This window comes from Silurus meridionalis, chromosome 14, assembly GCF_014805685.1.
Source record: "Silurus meridionalis isolate SWU-2019-XX chromosome 14, ASM1480568v1, whole genome shotgun sequence".
Taxonomy (NCBI): domain Eukaryota; kingdom Metazoa; phylum Chordata; class Actinopteri; order Siluriformes; family Siluridae; genus Silurus; species Silurus meridionalis.
The window spans coordinates 10209653-10229841 of NC_060897.1; the positions used below are offsets into that span (position 1 = coordinate 10209653).

General features: G+C 36.4%; 4 protein-coding genes across 4 annotated transcripts; all 4 read right to left on the bottom strand.

Annotated features, from left to right (window-relative positions):
• Positions 1–4629: 4629 nt before the first annotated feature.
• Positions 4630–7397, bottom strand: pvalb8 (parvalbumin 8). Its single transcript, XM_046866266.1, has 5 exons — positions 7214–7397; positions 6610–6674; positions 6081–6213; positions 5364–5473; positions 4630–4891 (listed from the first exon to the last, which is right to left on the bottom strand). The coding sequence occupies exons 2-5, from the start codon at positions 6668–6670 to the stop codon at positions 4866–4868; spliced, it is 330 nt and encodes a 109-aa protein (XP_046722222.1). The 5' UTR covers positions 6671–6674; positions 7214–7397; the 3' UTR covers positions 4630–4865.
• Positions 7398–10065: 2668 nt separating this feature from the next.
• LOC124396785 (parvalbumin beta) lies at positions 10066–11726 on the bottom strand. The gene is made up of 5 exons (XM_046866083.1): positions 11634–11726; positions 11049–11115; positions 10676–10808; positions 10459–10568; positions 10066–10351 (listed from the first exon to the last, which is right to left on the bottom strand). Exons 2-5 carry the CDS (start codon positions 11107–11109, stop codon positions 10326–10328), a joined length of 330 nt encoding a protein of 109 aa, XP_046722039.1. The 5' UTR covers positions 11110–11115; positions 11634–11726; the 3' UTR covers positions 10066–10325.
• Positions 11727–12671: 945 nt separating this feature from the next.
• pvalb1 (parvalbumin 1) lies at positions 12672–14466 on the bottom strand. The gene is made up of 5 exons (XM_046866084.1): positions 14421–14466; positions 13655–13733; positions 13390–13522; positions 13185–13294; positions 12672–12925 (listed from the first exon to the last, which is right to left on the bottom strand). The coding sequence occupies exons 2-5, from the start codon at positions 13713–13715 to the stop codon at positions 12900–12902; spliced, it is 330 nt and encodes a 109-aa protein (XP_046722040.1). The 5' UTR covers positions 13716–13733; positions 14421–14466; the 3' UTR covers positions 12672–12899.
• A 3230-nt stretch (positions 14467–17696) lies between these two features.
• Positions 17697–20189, bottom strand: pvalb5 (parvalbumin 5). Its single transcript, XM_046866086.1, has 5 exons — positions 20033–20189; positions 19672–19744; positions 19116–19248; positions 18803–18912; positions 17697–17862 (listed from the first exon to the last, which is right to left on the bottom strand). Exons 2-5 carry the CDS (start codon positions 19730–19732, stop codon positions 17840–17842), a joined length of 327 nt encoding a protein of 108 aa, XP_046722042.1. The 5' UTR covers positions 19733–19744; positions 20033–20189; the 3' UTR covers positions 17697–17839.

Genomic DNA, 20189 nt, shown 5'->3' on the forward strand with positions numbered 1-20189 from the left:
GGCTAAAGAAATATGTTAGCCTTATGCTAGACTTAAACTCTGAGTCCTGAACACTAACTTTAAGTAAGTTTCATGACTATTGGGCTTTGTAAGAGAAAGTTCTGCCATCTGCTGTTGCCTTCACTATTAATGGCATCAACAAATAGCCTGCATATTTTGTTTAAAGTAGCTGTGACCAGTCATAATAAACCAGCAATTCACTCAGATATTGTGCAGTGAGACCATTCAGTGCTTTAAATGTCAATAGTACCATTTTAGAATCAATGTGAAATTTGATTGGGAGTCAATGCTGTATGGATTGTGAGAGTGATGCGGTCATATAACAAAAGCAATACTGTTCTCATTGTGTATTAATATCTACAGCATTTATTCACAGCAAAACTCACATACACTGTTTTGAACCGGCAAGATTTATGACAATTTTCATGAAGATAGATTATTCTAGATTATTGTGAGCAACCACAATGGTGCTGCCAATTGATTTTCTCTGCATGACAAACCCCACCTGCATGGATGCTCAGTCATTAGTGCCATTTAGTGTGTATCATAAATTGCCCTTTCATGGGATTACAATTATTAGAATGGAAAAGCTTCCCAGCAATACTTTGGTACCAGTACATTTGTAATTTCCTAACCTTGAATGAAACCTTTCCTTGATTATTGAGAAATTGTTGAATGATAGTTTAGTTCCCTGACATTGGTTGGAGTGGGTATCCCTACACAAGGCAGTGAACAAGCAACCTCTCCAACCCAATGTAATGATTGATGTAGTACCTTCCAAACAACTGTAAAAGATACCAAAGGTTTTGCCAATTTCCCCATAAAATCAGTCTACTAATAGTATATTTCCCACAATTGAAATGACACATGCACCAGTAGATATTTGTTAACAGTTAATGTTTCATCAAACTTTTACCACTCTGTGATGATTAGAAGAGTGTGTCAATCCAGCACTGATCAGAAGAAATCTGTGGTGTAGTCAAGACCTAGACCAACACTCCATGGGAAAAACTAGTTCTGTACCTGGAATCTTTGTACTTGTTCAAGGTACCTGGGATCCTTGGGCACCTGTAAGGCACCTGTCAGTGCCTTACTCATATTCTTAAAATCTAGAAATTGTAGAAAGAAAGAATAAGTAATGTGATGCGAAGAATATCTATGTGATGGTAAAGCAATGTGACCAATTTTAGATTTTACTGCTAGTTGGATCTTCCACCAGCACTAGCTAAAGGCACTGGACACAGTTTGCTCACCAATTAGCCAGACTTGCCATAAATTGTTCCAACACCATCAGATTCACAATGTCTTCAGCTTCAGGCTCCTATGGCAGTAACTACTGCTGACAGGTGCCACAGAGCTGCTGAACAAATGCAAATGAGGTGGATTTCTTGAGATTGGCATATCACATCAGTTTGGCAGCAGGGAAAGCCTGAGGTCTGCTGAGGACAACTCAGGAAGCAGACAGATATAACATAGGTCATCCTCATGCTGCCACTGCTTTCTTGAAAACGATACACAAAAGTCTCTGGGGCATCCTGTAGATCCCTCTTTGTGAGGTTGGCTTAGGCTATCGGTGGGAAAGTTGCAGCTGGAGTATCAGCAGGCTGTATTCAGTACTCAGGCAATAGTCGATCCTCTGTCTATGCAGAATCCCCAAAGTGCTTCCTGTGGGCAAATGTTTCCATCTGGCTCTTGCTCCTCTGTTTCAGTCAGAGAGGACATGGAGGACAGTGGAGGCAGGCATTGAGAGAATGATGCACTTTTCAGCACTGTGTATTCCAACATAACCAAAATAAATTGTAAAAACTCTAGGGTAAGGTACTGTCACACAAAGCATATACACAGGCTTTCATTAACTGCACAGCTGTGTAGACACCTAATCATTATCTGCTAGTTTTCTGACTCCTCTCCTACATAACCAGTGCTTGACCACACACAATGCTACACTATAATATAATTTTCTTCCTCTTTGATGAGGATGTTCAAATGGAAGTTGTTCTCTCAGACATAGTTGTCATTGTCGACACTTCTAGTTTGTGGTAAGATATGATTTAATTTGAGGTTGATAATATAGATAATATATATATATAATATAGTATATAATACTTGTGTTCTCAATTCCTGTGTATAGGTTAATAAAGACCATGCTTATCAGCTTATTTAGCTTTGTTTATGAATTTATAAGTGCATATTGTGTTGTCTGAGATAATAATCCTAAGCTAAAATGTTGGTGTTAACCAAATCCATTTACTCGCCACTGCGATAATTTTTTTCCTCAGATTACATTCTGGCAGTGTCCAAAAGTTTCAGACTCTGCTACACTGACCATAAAACCAAAAAAAACAATAGAGCGGCGAACCTAATGATGCAATTAGTGCTACAGCTTCAAATCACCTCAGGGAAAATGTTGAAAAGGGTCAGATTGACTGTACAGCAAAACGAGAAATGTATTGAGTGGTTAAGAAAAAAAGAGTGTTTGTATGCCATTTTATTATCAAGGAATGTATTGAACAAAAAAAATGCTACTGATTGTTTTAGTTTGCTGCTAGCTACCATTAGCAAGAGAACGCTCAGTCTGAAAGTGTCACATATTGATGACTTAAAATTTTGGAAGAGTCTTTTTCTTGTGTGCGTCAGTTCCTGACTGTTGTACAGTCTGACATTATGACAACTGAGATCCTACAGTCTGACAAGGGGATCATATTTGTACAATCTGACAAGCAACAATTGCAAAGGACAATAAAAATTGCACAGCGTGAGCCCAGCATTGGAAAGAATTGTGTTGCAAGAATTGCATTTATGCAAGAGGCCTTTGCTAGTAGATGGGAGCAAATCACTCTTAACAAATCCTTAAAAAAGGCAGAGACAGTAATCAGTCCCACTTTTAAAAAATGAGTTGTTCCAAAAACATATTGTTGCCATTCCAATGCACTGGATTCAGGACTCAATTAATTCTTTTATTGTTTCAGTTGGGTTTTGGTTGTGAAAGGTGATGCCACAGGAAAATGTTGAGTGCATTCCTGTAAAGATGATGAAGAACTTTTATACTTTATTTTGTGTGATGAGCATGATTAAATTGGGGTGATGCACATGGGGTAAAATGGAATATGTCCTACAAAGAACTGATATAAAATAAAGAAATAATAGGTGGGAGCTTTGAAATAATTAAAGTCCAATTAAGAACTTGTTTATACTTTGAAATTTGGTGTATATTTTTGTGGCTTATTAGATGGTATTGTTCCAGGCCTTTAAGCAACCCAGACAACTAACGGGTTAAGCTAACTACTCAAAAAGTTTGTTTTTAATATATAATGTGCTCTATATAGATATATGTAATGCAATGGCAGTATATCTGAACATATGTTGAATTGTTTTACTGATTTGTAAGAACCAAGGGCCAATTTTCTTATTCAGATGTAACCTCTACCTATTAGGAGCTGCATTCAGTTAAGTGTGTAGAGTGGTATTACCGAAACTGCTCAAATCTATATTTAGACCCCAGAATTATCTCAACATATACTGAAACATATAATAATTAGATTCAAACACATTTGCAGGAGAAAAAAAATACTTTCTCCAGAAATATGAAGTACTGGGCAATTATTTTTTTTACACCTGTGGACTCTCTATAAACGTCATAGACCATGATAGCAGGATAATAGGAAATTTTTTATGCATATCTATCATCTCAAAAATAACACTGATGGATATATAAACTCACCAACAGAAAGTTAAATACTGTGTTGAGTTGTAGATCTTTGCTTAGTACCAAGTTTGCAAATAATTATTGGCTGTTATAACAGCAAGAGACAAGTACTTAGCCAAATAAATGGTCATTTGTAATTTTCTGAAAAACCTTAAAGATATTCAGTTTGTAAGAATATTTAACCGAAGATGGAGAAATTGACAGATCATTTCTTTTGTACAGTTAAGCTATGCACACCTCCATGCTAATGTCTCATTTGCAATCATTCTTAAATATGTATAAATGGGTTAACACCAATCGTTTCTTGCACATCTAAATGTTACTATTTGAGAAATAGTGTATTGTTCTGACTTTTGTGGCCAACTGAGCAGGGATTATTTAATTGGATTTTTATTTGAACTCAGGTCTCACCTATTAGCAACAGTTTGATAAATGGTGAACTTGAGGTGTACCACCATCCCTTTATACCCTTTTTACTTAAACGGTTCCAACTAACTACAGGTTTCATTTTCAAAGTATCCTGCAGGTTAATGTTATTTGAACCATAACACTTACCTATCAAGGGCAGTCTCTCAGGTTTCTACACTACTTAGCCTATAATACTCAGTTTCCTATCCATGTCACTTAACTCGTAACAGCTTATGTTTGCACTCCACATCAATTGTTTTTAATTACTGTTGCTTTACTTTTCAGATAAGGTCTTCTGGGAGGCAAGTTCAAACACATATACTTAATTATTATATTTTCCTTTATCTTAAAATGTGTTCCCATGTGTTCCCACCAATAATTGCTGTTATTAATATATAAACTCTAATGATTAAAAATTACTGTTCACCCGACATCTTTTTGTGAAGCATCTTTTTGTGAAGTCAAATCATGTAGTGCATCATTTCATGACAAACAACAACCACTTGAAGGCAGGGTTCATAAAGTTTAGTTGTTTATTTATTTACTCAAAATGATTTAAGGTGTGTTAGTTGTACACTGGGGAGATGGTTATATCTTTTTACATCTCTTTAGGTATTATATTTACAATTCTAGTATAAACTGTGGTTGTTTTTTATTTTTGTGTCTGGGGCTTTCAGAAATGTAAAGAAAGCAAAATAACAAGGAAGAACTTTGTTGAACTGAACCATGACACAATTGGAGGTTTGACCATTCAAGAGAGCACCATGGTCTGGAATTCTGACAGAGACAGAGAGGAAAACAAAAGCAGTGTCATTTCACTGGATTAAGTGAATTCATAATGCAAAATGTGCAGCAATGACTTAACCTAGATATACAAAAAATAATGTAAAGTGTTGTATAACATTTCTATCTTTATGCTTTGATTTAACATGCTAAATAATCTAGTTATTAAAACTTGTCATTTGAATAATTTGAGTAAACTACAATCACAATATACCTTAATTTCAATAAACTGTAAACTATTCCAATAAGACATTTGTTTAAAAATTGCATTTACATGAAATGAGGAATATTTAATTATCCTGACAAGAAACCTTTAGCCTTCTTCTCATTGTTTCTTAAAAAAAATCCTTCTAAAATGTAATGCTGAACCCTACAGCATCAACTATAAAAACAAATGAATAAAAACTAGCGACCCACAATTATTTAATTAACCCTAAATAATATATATTTTTTCAGTTTTATTTACCATCAATTCCAATCTTGCCATCACCATCATCATCAGCTGCCGATAGTAAGCTCTTAATCTCGTTACCGGTTAGCACACGGGCTCCAGATGAAAACATCTGCAGGAAGAATCTATGACAAAATAGCAAAACTACATCAGCGAATCATTCTTAGCAAAATTTGCACAATAAATATATAGATATATTAAATAGATAGATATACAGACAGGTTACAAAGTGAAGGCTTGGGTCCACTAATATCTACAGAGCACAGTGGCGCACTGGGTTCTACAGTTACCAGATATTAACCCAAATAAATACCTATAAGTTTGGAGCAAAATATTAGTCAAAGCTTTCCATCACTATCACCAAATCATTGCTAATTAAAATTGACATTAAACTTAACAACTGGAATATTGTTTGGAATAATAATGTTCTCATTTTTCTTAAATTTGTCACTCGTGTTCTATTATGATGCACAAAGGAATGAATAGAGAAAAATATTCACACTTTTGTATAAGGTTTAAAAAGTACTTAGTGCAATGCTTTTTAAAGTAATTTGGATTTTCTATGAAGCAGTGGAAGTGTGTATTGTAACAACTGGTACATATTTTTCCAATCATTTCATGAATAACATATTCCTGTTCAGATTTCTTTAAATCATATTGCAATTATTAATATTTGTTATATATTTTTTAAATAATAAGAGTAGACCAAGCATGCCAGAATATATCTCATACTTCAGCTCATCCTCCTCAATGAAACCATTCCCATCGCTGTCAAAAATGCCAAAGACATTCCTTATTTCTTGGGGACTTTTTTTGGAGAGGCCACACAGCTGGAAGAACTTCTTGTGATTGAAGGACTCTGGTGCTTTTGAAGAAATTAGAAAATAAAACAAAGCAACCAAGAAACATTTAGTAAGTGCATAAAAACAAAAAAAGTGCAGACAAAACAAATAAAGAAAGTTTATTAAAATGAACCAGATATTTAAATTAGCCTTAAACTTAAAATATTTTATATAGGTTAACCTACACAGTTTTACATTTGACTTGCTGCACAGCAATAACTTTCCCAATACTACTACTACTACTTATAAGTCTGTGATTGTTTAATAGGTTTCAGTCTGCAGATAAGCTCTGATAAAGTTCTATTGTATTTGAGTTCACCGAGGACATGCGTGTTTATGCGTCTCCCCATCGCACCATCACATGTACTTATCGCAATGAAAGAGTCGGTTAGATGATATGGACTGTGGAAAATCGATACCTTGGCAGTCCTTGATAGCCTTGTCGATGGCATCAGCGGAAAGGATGGACGTGAGAGACATGGTCCTGAGGAGCACATTGTGTAAATAATTAACACACAGTTAAAACCCGAGAGCAAAGGGTTTTCTGAATCATCACCGACACTCGACAGTAATGTTCGTATGGATTTACGTGCCAAAGACGCACAATATTTCCCGATGAAAATAAACAATTACAGTGGACACAAATTTGCTTCTTTACTCAAATTACTTTAAACAATTATAGTTCTTATATAATTTAAGCCGATTCAACCACCTTTTTTAGTGAACCAAAATAATTGTCGCTCCTTTATGCATTTTATGCATCTCTAAAAGTTTTAGAAAGCTTTCTAAATACTAAACTAGTTTCTTTGAAAGTTTGTTAGAGAAATCTAAAGTTTACTTATTTTTATGCACCCTATAAAAACTACCCATTCCCTGAAACGTATCAATCTGATTAAAACTTAGCAAAAACTTAAAAAAAAATGTAGAACGCAATTATCAAATAAGTAAAAAATAATACAGATTACATTCATCTCCTGAACGGAGCAGAAAGCATAGCAGAGCAGTGTGTGTATTCAGACTTACCCTGTTAAGTTGAAGTGTGTTGGATGCTGTAGGTGGAGGTAAGGCTGTGTGGTGAGCACCCTGTGTGCAGGAGGGATTTATATAGGACAGAGTAGAGGGACAATGGGCCACTCTTGAGTTACCTGTATGTGGATCGAATTCTTACAGGCAGACCCGTCTCAAATTTCTTGGGTAACTAATTATCTATTACTATTTATATCCGCCCAGGTGCTGAATACTGATAGGTCAGTTCCGAGTCCATCATGACCTTGTAGAATAGAAAATTAAATAAGCACTGACCTGCGGTCTGCAGGTCTTCCCTCTCAGTGCCCTCCTTTTACACATTTCCCCATTTCGGTTTACACAATGCACAAATAAAAAAAAACAAAAAAACCCATTTTGCTTTGAATACCGTTGCAAACATAGTCATTATTAATATCTGTTGGCTTTATGTTGGATTTGTTCTAATTGCTGTTTACATTTTACGTTTTCATTTCCAGGTCTAATAATTATATTGTTCCCAGTTTTTTTTTTTTTTTTTACCTATTCATGTTGGTGTGTACAATAATGCAATCATAGTCATCGTCTTCATAATCTCGCAGTCTCGTGCTCCCGCTCTCTTACATACACAAATGCATGCACATATGCAAACATTACGGATACACACACAGACGCTCTATTTGTTAATCAAAAGAAAAGTCACGCCAGTTTCTCCATCTAATCATATATTCCCGACAGTGGTAAACCCTGTCATTTCTTTTAAGTCTAATGCTGATTCAGTGATTAAAGGTCACCTCTTTTAGCTAGTGGCCAGCAATAATATATAGTTTGCTGTGCTGTTCTCCAAAAACACACCAGCCAAGAGCTAAGCGAATGAGGTAACATTCATATACAATTGGTTTTGTAATGGATAAAACACTGTGTGAGTGGCTCTGTTTGTTTATGATGTAGGATTGACACTGTGGTTTAATGTGTCCAGTACGGTGAAACTCTGTTTACATTATTTAGCCATGATTTAATTTACCACCTTTAGGTTTGCCTCCAGAAATACAAGAAGATTTGTAGATATGAAGCTTTGTAAATTAAAATCCTTGTAATCATTCTAAAAATATTGATGAATTAATTAATTTTGGCTGAACCAAGTGCAGTGACAGTATGTTCAAACATAAATATGGGATTGAATAGAAAAGAAATGCACCCATTTTCCAGATCTCACTAAAAGCCTTTTGTTGATAACTAAATCCAAATATTTTTTCTATCTATCTATCTATCTATCTATCTATCTATCTATCTATCTATCTATCTATCTATCTATCTATCTATCTTCAAATCATCATAGGCATAATTACAGTAAATTGACACTAGTCTGTTGTTTTGGCTTTGTTCCTGCCTTTCAGCAAGGTAATGCAAAAGAAAACTATGGATTTCCAGATTGTCCATAATATAACAGAATGTCAAAGCTTAAAGTAAACTAGGAAATTTACTGTCACCTAATTTGTGTCCTGGAAAGCTGACATCACCAGTGTAACTTGAAGTATGTCTTGAATTGCTGAGTTTAGGATAACCTGTTCTGAGGTTCCAGAAAGAGAAACCTAAGAGACTGACACACTCACACTTGGAAGAATTAGATGAGGACACTGGATCCAGCAGGGCTTCTTCACCTTCCAGCCATGAAGTCATGCGTGCATGTATTTGCATGGCACTGGTTTCCCCCTGCTCTAACACATGAGATTCTTCTTTCGCAGTGATTAATGATTGCATGATGATTTCTAACCATCGTGAGCCATTGAAGCCGGAGATAGATTCTGCATGTTAGCCGCTCTACAGGTGCAAACTTGGGAACCCTGTTGTACAAGCGTTTACAGCAGTACCTACTCTTAAGGAAATACTGACATCTAATGGTCATTGCAAGCAACTACGGTGTTCAATGCAGTAAATTAACCTTATTTGGATGCTAAATTTTAAACACAATTCCCTGAAGACAGCTAATGTTATGGTTGTTATGATTATTATGATTATTATGATTATTATTATTATTAGTAGTAGTAGTAGTAGTAGTTGTAGTAGTAGTATCTGTATATCTGTATTATTGTAGACAGCAACAATACATCTTGTATCTCATATTTACTACTAGAATAAATTATGAGTAACATTATAAGTGAAAGAAAGGTTTGCTTTATATGTCATAAATCAGCAGAGTTGGTTGTGGATTAAATCAGTTAAATCATTACCCTAGGAGTACTGAATATTATGTGAGCAAACTTTTGTAATATAGATTAGTAGACACAAAAACTTTGTAAATAGTTTGTAGTTTTTGAACATACTATAGAAGAAAAATTTGAGAGATGAAATAAGCATGTCATGATTTGTGGTATTAAATGCAATGCTGAGATTAAAAAAGAAAAGGAGAATGTTCTTATACCCAGGAAAATAAGAAAAACAATAAACATACAAGATGGTAGTTTTAGCACTGTTTAGTATAAAGAAGCCCGATTGATTCAGGATTATATTTTTATTTGTAAATATCTTTTATTTTTAAATAATGAGTGTGGTTATTGTGGTTTTTACGTTGATTTAGGAAGGGCATCCAGCGTAAAAGATGTGCCAAATCGAACATGCGGATCACGAATACCGAGGATCCGCTTTGGCGACCCCTAACGGGAGAAGCCGGAAGAAATAATTCAAGATGGACAGAATTGCAAAGAACAATGCTTCTTTGCAATTCTAAAGTATAATAAGCTATAAGCTTACAGCTGTGGCACCAACCTTATAGCCTAAATTATATTTTTTAAATCTTTCCTGTTTGTTATAATGTTTAATTGTGTGTTATTAGGGAATATATATATGCTGGAAGAATGGGCAGTAAGTCGATATTGCAAAAGAATATTTATTCTTTTCTTATCGTCCGTTCCCGTAAAAGTGCATCAGATTTTACAGTAAGCAAAGTTCATATTTAAGACAGGATACATAGCCGCGCTACATTCACAATCATCATTTTGGACAGTGTGCTGCATGGGAGGAAACTTCTCATAAGCATCGGTATAAAAATTATTTATAGTCAGATGAACATGGGAGGTCTTGGGCAATGTTGTTCCTTCAGAGTGAGAAGTAGTGGTTGTTGGTCAGAAGCAATTTATGCCTTAACCAGGCTAGTGAACTCTGCAACAAAGAGGAATACTAGTAAGTGATTAATAATAAAACTTACAAAATTCAGTGATCAAAATGACTACCATGTCTTTAATAAAAAAATAAAAAAAAACATTTACCATCAACTCCAATCTTGCCATCATTGTCAGTATCTCCAGCCTTGAGGAAAGTCTTGGTCTCAGCGTCGGTGAGTGCCCTTGCGCCTGATTTGAAGTTCTGCAGGAACAGTCTATAGGGAGAAGATTATTGCATTGTTAAGACAAAAAAATTGAGCTTTCAGTTAGAATTTTCATTTGAGTGTTTATCCTGCTAACTAATGAACCAATGTCTCTTTACTTCAGCTCATCCTCCTCAATGAAGCCACTCTTGTCCTGATCAATGATGGCGAAAGCCTTCTTGACGTCATCAGCAGACTTGCCTGTCAGACCAACCTTAACAAAGAAGGCCTTGTGGTCAAAGGAGCCATCGGCTGAGTAAAACAAACAAACAAGAGCAAATAAACAACACTTTAGTACATTTTATTATTATTTGGATGGAGCCAAGAACCATCTTGGCCAACCAACAACTACAAAAATAATACATTGTAATAATAAAATAAAAGAAATAATAATCATGATTATTGTTACTGCTTATTTATTTATTCATTTATTATTATTATTATTATTATTTAACTTAATATGATTAGGCTTTATAGCTAAGTAGAATCTACCTTTGCATGCATCCAGGGCTGCAGTGATGTCAGCATCGTTGAGGACACCAGCGAATGCCATCTTTAGCTGAGTGAGGGGGCAAAAAGAAAATTAACATCACAATGACTTCATAAAACACAAACGAATATGCATATGCAATTATTGATTCTGATGTACTGAGTCACTCCATAATCTTCTAAACCCTCTTTAAGCAAAGCATATACAATTTTGCCTTCAGGAGCCACCAACTAGGCTACTTTTTTGTTTGTTTTTTTTGCCATGAGCTCAGTGATGCGATCAAGTCAACCCAAAGCAACTGGTGCAAAGCCTAGCGCATGTCACATCCAGGCCACATGATCATCATATGGATGTTGAGTTCCCATCCAGTAGGCTACGTCCAAAAGAATATGTGACGAAGTAAAAACGAGGCACAGAAATTCTCTTTCAGGTCCATAGTAAGTCCAGTGCAAAGTACATTAAAAAAAAGCACAGATGATCAGATTTGGCTTTGATATTGCAAATGCATTGCAGCTCCCATGTCAGGGTTTTTTTTCTTTCTTTCTCTCTCTCTTTCTCTTGTTGTCCCTCGCTGCATGCAAACTCACCTCTTTTGTCTTTTTGGTGGTGAGCTGTAGATTCTCAAAGACTCGAGCAAACTGCAGTGAACTCCGGCTCGTTGCTTTCAACCTTATATACTTTTCACACAGTCCAAATATGAGGCCTAAAGTAACGGGCACCCAATGGAAAAAGGCGGGTGCGCTTGAAAGGCGTCCAGCAGACAGAGCGCACTATATTTATCTTGATCAAGGAAGACGCTTAAATGGTGAGTTTGAAAAAAGCGAACGGTGATGTCCGGCAATGCTAATAATATACGCTGCTGAGGCGCAGGAAACCGCGCTGGTGTGAAGTGCATGTATGGATAACGGGGTGCTCGGGTAGATCTCAGCTCATTTCACCCATACGAAACTCACTCCAAGCTATCATCAGGACGGGGATAAGGTATGCACTGTAGCTTTTAGTAGTCTTCCCCCCCAGAAGAATTTTTTCTTTTAAAAGTCTTTTAATTGATCAACTAACTATACTATAATAATATGTTTTTCTACCATTCATCTAATTGTAACATGTGAGACTCTTGTCAAAACAGTAAGAACATTAATAAACATTTATGGGCCATCCAATTGTTTTTAGTTTCCCATTCTTAATATGTATTTCCATGTTTTTAACCCCTATTTATCCATCTCTAAGACATTTATAGATAAGTATGATTTAAGAAAAAAAAGTATTTTTTTCTATGATTTTGCTGGGACTTTTCTTTCCTCCCAGCTTTTGTTTCACACAGCAGGGGGCAGCACTTTTCCACCTGATCAATCTCCCAAACCAGGGACGCTAACATTGCAGGCAAATAGATACTACTGCTGTGTGCATATTTTGCGCAAAAACTATCCTTTGTAAATCCCTTGCAGTGCATCCCCTCCAAAAATATATATTAATAAATAAATAAAAAATCCCAAAACTTCCCTCTGCAGCAAAAATACTATATCTGGCCTTTTTCTTTGAGAGAGACTACCCTAATTTGGGCTTTTTCACATTAAATCAGTTTTGTACTTGAGCAAAAGCAAGAAAAAAAGCACTGTGATCTTAAAGAAGTTACACCAATTACATTTATTCCTTGTTTTTCACTCGTACCCAGAAGTGCATGAGACATTTGCACAAGCCAACATGTCCAGATAATGTTAACAATACACTTTAAGGACAATTTCAAGTAGAAGTCAGTTCATAAATAAGATATAAAAAATATGATCTTAGGTCAGATGAGCAGTAGCATGAGTTCTGGTTCCGTGAACAGAGAAGAGTCTTGGTCAGATGGGAATTTAAGCCTTTACAAGAGCAGCGAACTCTGTGAGATAAAATAGGAATAAAACTACCATTAGTAAATTCTGCAAAACAGTTATTTCCTTAGGCGTTAAATAAATGTATATTTTAAATGTTCGTGTTTATTGCTTATTATAATGTTTATAAATTAGGCCCAAGCCAATCAGTGTCTGGGCATTCAATAGTAGTTCATATAAACATTACCAACTAATTAATTAACTTCTTAGTACATTTCTAAGATTTTCTATGCCATGGTAGTGGTATGTCAGTGCATATAATATTACCCTCAGCTCCGATTTTGCCGTCACCATCACTGTCACCAGCGGCAAGGAAGGTTTTGGTTTCTTTGTCAGTCAGTGCCCTGGCACCGCTCTTGAAGTTCTGCAGAAACAGCCTGTGAAAAACGAGAGAGATGCATAGTCAATTAATTCATGAGTGTTTGAATAAATTGCAAAGAATTGTGGTGTTGTATTAAGAATGAGTTCTTACTTCAGCTCATCCTCCTCAATGAAGCCACTGTTGTCCTGGTCAATGATGCCGAAAGCTTTCTTGACATCATCAGAAGACTTGGCGGACAGACCAACCTTGGCGAAGAAGGCCTTGTAGTCGAAGCTGTCGGGAGCTGTGGATCAAAACTGTAATGGGACTTTTGTACACACATAAACACTGTGGTCTTACTAAAAACTGAACTATCAATGCAGTCACAAAAGTTGTGACAGGTTTATTTTGTCGTATTTTATTTTCTTTGTCTTACCCTCGCAGGCAGCAAGGGCAGCATTCACATCAGCATCAACCAGCACTCCAGCAAAGGCCATTTTTACAATCTGATCAAGCTGCAAAAATAAACGGGACGTTATTAGGACATTAGGCATCAGCTCAGAATGAATAAAATTCCTTCTTTGAAGTCTAAACCTGTCTTCCTTTCTCAATTTTTTTATTCTAAATAATTGAGTGCCCTCTGCAGTCTTTTCATTAAATCAAATTTTATTTTGTAAAAGCACAACAGCTCCACGTGGTCCTGAGTTAAGATGGCATAAAATCATATCTGCTGCTTTGCAACACCTGCTAAATCTTGCCCATGCAGTCTGTGTAAGAAGTCAAGTGACATTCACTTGTGATGGGACTCTAAAAAATCATGGCCTTAGTATTAAAAGGATCTGGTTTAAGAATAAACGTGAAATAGAACCATATAACACTAAGGGCATAAAAATGACAAAGCATATGAAACAGCATGCACATGACCCGTGAAGATTTTCCATAACAGTGTTTTCCTTAGTGATCCCATCACCGGCGCCTCCATTTCATGTGAAAGAAAAGTCCATTTTTTTCCTGACAGGTCAGCACTAAGGTAGAAAATCCTCAATCACTAGAATGGATTCCCCCCAAAAAAAGAAATGAAAAGATGTCCATTGCCATTTTATTTCTGTAAAATCCTAAACCCTCTGTATCCTGAAGACTCTTTGAACGCTGCTTTGAGTTTTTCGTCCATAAGTAAAAGTGGAAGATCTCTCATCACTCACCTTGTGCTTCTCTAAGGCGAGTGAAAAAGCAGAGGAAGTCGAGGTGTGTCCCTTCGCTTTCTTCCAGCCCACCTTATATACTCTCGACCCTCACCATTTACAGGTTTTGGGTCTCCGTAATGGATACTGCCTATAGGCCTTGAAAATAGTTTTGAAAAAAATGTGTCTACTAGTCAAAGTTGGACTATTTTTAACACTCTTAAGCAATGCTGTGAACTATGTGTAGGCCTCCTCCCATAACCTACAGCAAGCTGTTGGTGCTCACATATTCACAACACACCGCTAATCAGGGTTTCAGTGTCTATATTAATTTTCATTTCTAATGACCATACCAGAGACACAAAACTACTACTTCACTTTTTTAATAGCCATATTTATAGACTGATGATATTTTTGTTAAGTGAATAACATTTTAGTATGTTATTGACAAATTCCTGAAATGTAAATATTAGGTTAAATAAAACTACTTATAGGTAATACTATGTGAATCCAAAATTAGCAAAGAGTACAATCAAACAATTTATAATAAATAAATTAAATAAAATTTTATAGTTGCAGTATTTAAAAAAAAAAATGTAACAGTCTGGATGTAGAGCTAGATTTAGATTGCTAAAGAGCATGCCAGATGCTCCATGAAAAACAGGAAGACATGAGGAAGGACCTTGGGAGGAGCCACTTTTAAATATTCAGAATTCTTTTTTCTTTACTTATGACCGAACATATGTAAAAAAAAATAAAATAAAAAAAAAATAAAAAAAAAATTGCTGCACATTGACAAATAAATATACATTTACATGCACTTATGTTGGTATTGATATATTTTCTGTCAAACACTGGCCTTCTACACTACAGCTTATTTCATCACACACAAATACGAATACTAATAAGGTTCTAAGAGATTACACCATGTAAATTTACATAAACTATATGAATAAAACTTTTCCATCCATATTTGGTTATTCCACATCTTACTCTTCATCCACCTCAAGGTCTGATGTATTGTGTACAACACCGTTGTACATAATCATTATTTGAGTTACTGTCATTTCATTCCTGGCATCTTGAATGAATTTGGCCATTTTCTTAGGACCCCTTTTTACCAACAAGTCATCTCAGTACTGTCACTCACTCAGTGTTTGTTTTTCTCACCATTCTGTGTAGACACGAGGCAATTGTGTGTGAAAATCCCAAGAGATCAGCAATTTATAAAGTACTCAAACCAGCCTTTGATACCAGCTAGGTATCAACATCAATGCCACAGTTAATGTCACAGTAATCCTTTTTTTACATTCTGATGTTTGATGTGAGCATAAAAATCTGAAGCTCTTGACCTGTATCTGAAAAAATACTTTATACTGAACTGTTGCTGATTAGATGTGAAGGTGTATATGTGCTTTTAAATTTTGAGCACTGTAAGTGTATGTAAATATGTCAGCGTGTGTCTTGAATTAACTGCGTCATCAGTTGGCTAAAGACACAATGCTATATACAAAAAGAATTATTTTATAGGAGTGTAGCAGAACTATTATTTGTATCTTTATCAGTATAGTCTATATCTGGATTCAGATTTAAATTGTAAATGGGTGTGGTCTAGATTGGTTGGGTTAGGGTTAGGGTTAGGGTTAGGGGTTAGGGTTAGGGTTAGGGTTAGGGTATATTGCTATATATATATATATATATATATATATATATATATATATATATATATATATATATATATATATTCTTCCTCTTTGGCTGCTCCCATTAGGGGTCATCCGTCTCCATATTACTCTGTCCTCTACATCTGCCTCTTTCAACCCAACTACCTGCATGTCTTCCTTTACCAGATCCATAAACCTCCTCTTTGGCCTTCCTCTTTTCCCTCCTCCTGGCGGTTTTATCCACAGCATTCTCCTACCGATATACCCCATGTCCCTCCTCTGCACATGTCCAAACCATCTCAATCGCGCTTCTCTTACCTTGTCTCCAAAATGTCCTACATGCGCTGTCCCTCGAATAAACTCATTTCTAATCCTGTCCATCCTCATCACTCCCAATGAAAATCTCCACCTCCTGTCTTTTACTCAATGCCACTGTCTCTAAACCATACAACATCGCAGGTCTCACCACAGTCCTATAAACTTTCCCTTTCACTCTTGCAGATACCCTTCTATCACAAATCACTCATGCCACTCTTCTCCACCCACTCCACCCTGCCTGCACTCTTTTCGTCACTTCTCTAACACACTCTGCATTACTTTGCACTGTTGACCCCAGGTACCTAAACTCATCCACCTTCTCCACCTCTTCTCCCTGCAACCGCACCACTCCACTGCCCTCCACTCTTATTCAAACACATGTGCTCTGTCTTACTCCTACTGACTTTCATTTCCCTTCTCTCCAGCACGTCCCTCCACCTCTCTCTAGGCTCTTCTCCACCTGCTCCCTACTCTGACCACAAATTACAATATCATCCGCAAACAAATAGTCCTTGGAGATTCCTGTCTGACCTCGTCCGTCAACCTGTCCATCACCACTGCAAACAGGAAAGGGCTCAGAGCCGATCCTTGATGCAATCCAACCTCTGTTGTCTGTTGTTCCTACTGCACACTTCACTGCTGTCACACTGTGCTCATACATGTCCTGCACCACCCTCATATACTTCTCTGACACACCTGACTTCCTCATACAATACCACAACTCCTCTCTCGGCACCCTGTCGTATGCTTGCTCTAGATCCACAAACACACAATGCAACTTCTTCTGACCTTCTCTATACTTCTCCATCAACATTCTTAAAGCCAATAATGTGTATGTAGTGCTCTTGCTCTGCCTCCTCACATTTTCATCTCCATCCTTTATTGCTTTAACCTGCAGCACATCCTTCCCAGCACGGTCTCTCCGTCTGGCCAGTCAGTATAAATCCTTTTCTCCTTCCTTATTGTCCAACTTCACATACAGCTCCTCATATGCCTTTTCCTTGGCTTTTGCCACATCCCTCTTCATCTGCTGCTGCATCTCCTGTACTCCTGCCTACTTTTCAAATCACTCTGTCGATCCCAATTCTGTTTCGCCAACCTCTTTCTCCTTATGCTATCCTGCACTGCCTAATTCCACCACCATGTCTTTTTGTCTTCCTTTCTATTTCCAGATGTTAAAGTACCTTTCTAGCTGCCTCCCTTATCACTTCTGATAAAAAAGATGATGAAGAAGAAGAAGAAGAAAAAGAAGAACAAGAACAGCAAGAGGGAAATGTCAGACAAAGATATAAAGTGCTAAACTTTATTGTCACATTTCATTAGGACAAGCAATCATTAAAGACAATATATTTATTAATATTTAGCACAGTTTGATTGTAACAACTGAAAATTCTGATTCTCATAATTAAAAATTAGCAATAAAATGAAAATTGTAGGGGCTCAGCATCAGTACACTTTTCAGTTTAGCAGCATACAGAACTCTGGAAATAAATAAAAAAGGTTCATATTAGTCATATTAGGGGCTATAGAGGTTACATGTGAGAACAAACAAACATGGAATTAGCAAATCTAAGGGAATTTATAATATGATAATGAACAATTACCTCCAAAGACACCGCAAAGACAAACAACAAAGATAACCAGAGATACTTTTTGCCAGAGATCAATGAGTCAATTTTTAGTCTTAATTACTGATAATACAATAGAATAGAAGAATAGCCTTTATTTGTCACATATACATTACTGCACAGTGAAATTCGTTATTTGCATATCCCAGCTTGCTCGGAAGCTGGGGTCAGAATGCAGGGTCGGCCATGATATGGTGCCCCTGGAGCACAGAGATTTAAGGGCCTTGCTCAAGGGCCCAAGAGTTGCAGCTTGGCTACACCGGAGCTTGAACCCCCGACCTTCCGATCAGTAACTTAGCACCTTAACCAGTAATAAAACCTCTTACCTAGATTGCAAGCTAGGCTAGTTAGTTTTAGTAATATTATACTTCACTTCATTACTTTGCCAATTGCTGGTGCAGAATATAATTATGAGAATTTTTGTTTTGTGGATTTATAATAACATGAAACTAGTATGTAAATAAGCAAACCATCTCAACTAATTACTTGTTATATCAGGGATATGGCTTTTATGACATTTGTGCAAATGCTTTGTTTAAAACTGACCCTAGGGATTTTACATATGCAGTTATTTGTAATAATGTAACACACAATATGATGAAATGACCAGCAGTCATCAGAAAAGTTCCTGCTGACCAGACACTCAGTAGAACTGTAAAACTGCTTTAATCCTCTGGGTGGTATGAGAAGATGCTTACATCTATCATTGGGAGAATAGGTTCAAATTTCCAAGAGACTACCTGCTCAGGCAATTCCTTAAGGCTTTACCACTTTCTATCTAATGAGGCTTTACCTTGCATTCCAATTTTGCCATCTCCATCACAGTCTCCTGCAGCCAGGAAAGCTTTGGTCTCAGCGTCTGTCAGCTCTCTGGCTCCTGCCACAAAGTTCTGGAGAAACAGTCTGAAGAATTAAGGAAGTATAATGTTAATGGTGTGTCACAAACAAAGTTTGTTAAACAAATGTCTATTTACCCCCACTATAATGTAAATTTCATTATGACCTAATAAACAGCATTTTAAAGCTTCCTCTTGTTTCATTTTTTACCAAATCATACCATATCATTTACTGTATGTGAAAATGTACCAAAAAGTGTCATATCTTACTTGAGCTCCTCTTCCTCAATAAATCCACTCTTGTCTTGGTCGAGGACTTTGAACACCTTTTGACCATCTGTTTTCGATTTGCCAAGGAGCCCCACTAGCTCAAAGAAGAACTTGTGAGAAAAGGTGCCTGGATCTGTGAGGAGATCAGTGAGCACCAGAAGAGTAGAGTAGTTGATATTTTAAGACATTTAACCCATTATGTGAAAATATATCATTTTATACTGTGCTATGCGCATCTTTTAAAGCAGACAGAATTGTCAGAAAAATTATTAAGAGCAGTTGAGATTTGAGGTCAGACTTAAACCGTTCTTGAACACTCAGCACAATTACAGGTAACTGGCTGGTAACGGGTCCCCAGCCCCCTGGCTGCTTGGTTGCTTAGATTTAACCATCTCCTGTGCAAGGACCCGCGGGAGTCCCTGTGTGGGTGTGAGGCTGTCAGTGTGTGCATACAGAAATGTAGTTTGGGTGTATGTATGTAACAGCTACTGTTTAAGTCTAAGTGATGTATTTATGTGTATTGTGTTAGTAGATTTAAAAATTATATTCTTAAAACCTTGGCAAGCCTGGACCGCAGCAGCAATGTCCTCCTCTTTCAAAATTCCGGCAAATGCCATGCTTGTTTCTTCCTGAAAGCAATTAAAATGATAAGTTCCGAAATAATTATATATGCACTGAGTATTATGTTATATATTATACATAAATGACCAGTGAGTCAAATTAATATATCTATATGACAAAAAAATAATTTTCAATTATATATATATTTTTTTCATTTATTTTTGATGACAATAAATCCAGCAATACAAACATGAGTATCAATGGAAAATTTTTAAACTTATCCCCATTTAGTCACAGCACAATAAACTGATATTTAAAAAACTCAAAGCAACAGTAAAAAACTTGTAAACACTAACCTTAAAATGCTATATAAGTGTGTCTCTTCAAAGCAGCCGTCTTCCTTGTTACCCACCTCGAAGCTGTGGACTAGGGATTCAGGAAGCTTAAAGATGTGTGTTCTCAACACCAGGGAGACCTTCTCACAAAATAATAAAACAAAACACCTCCCTTCTC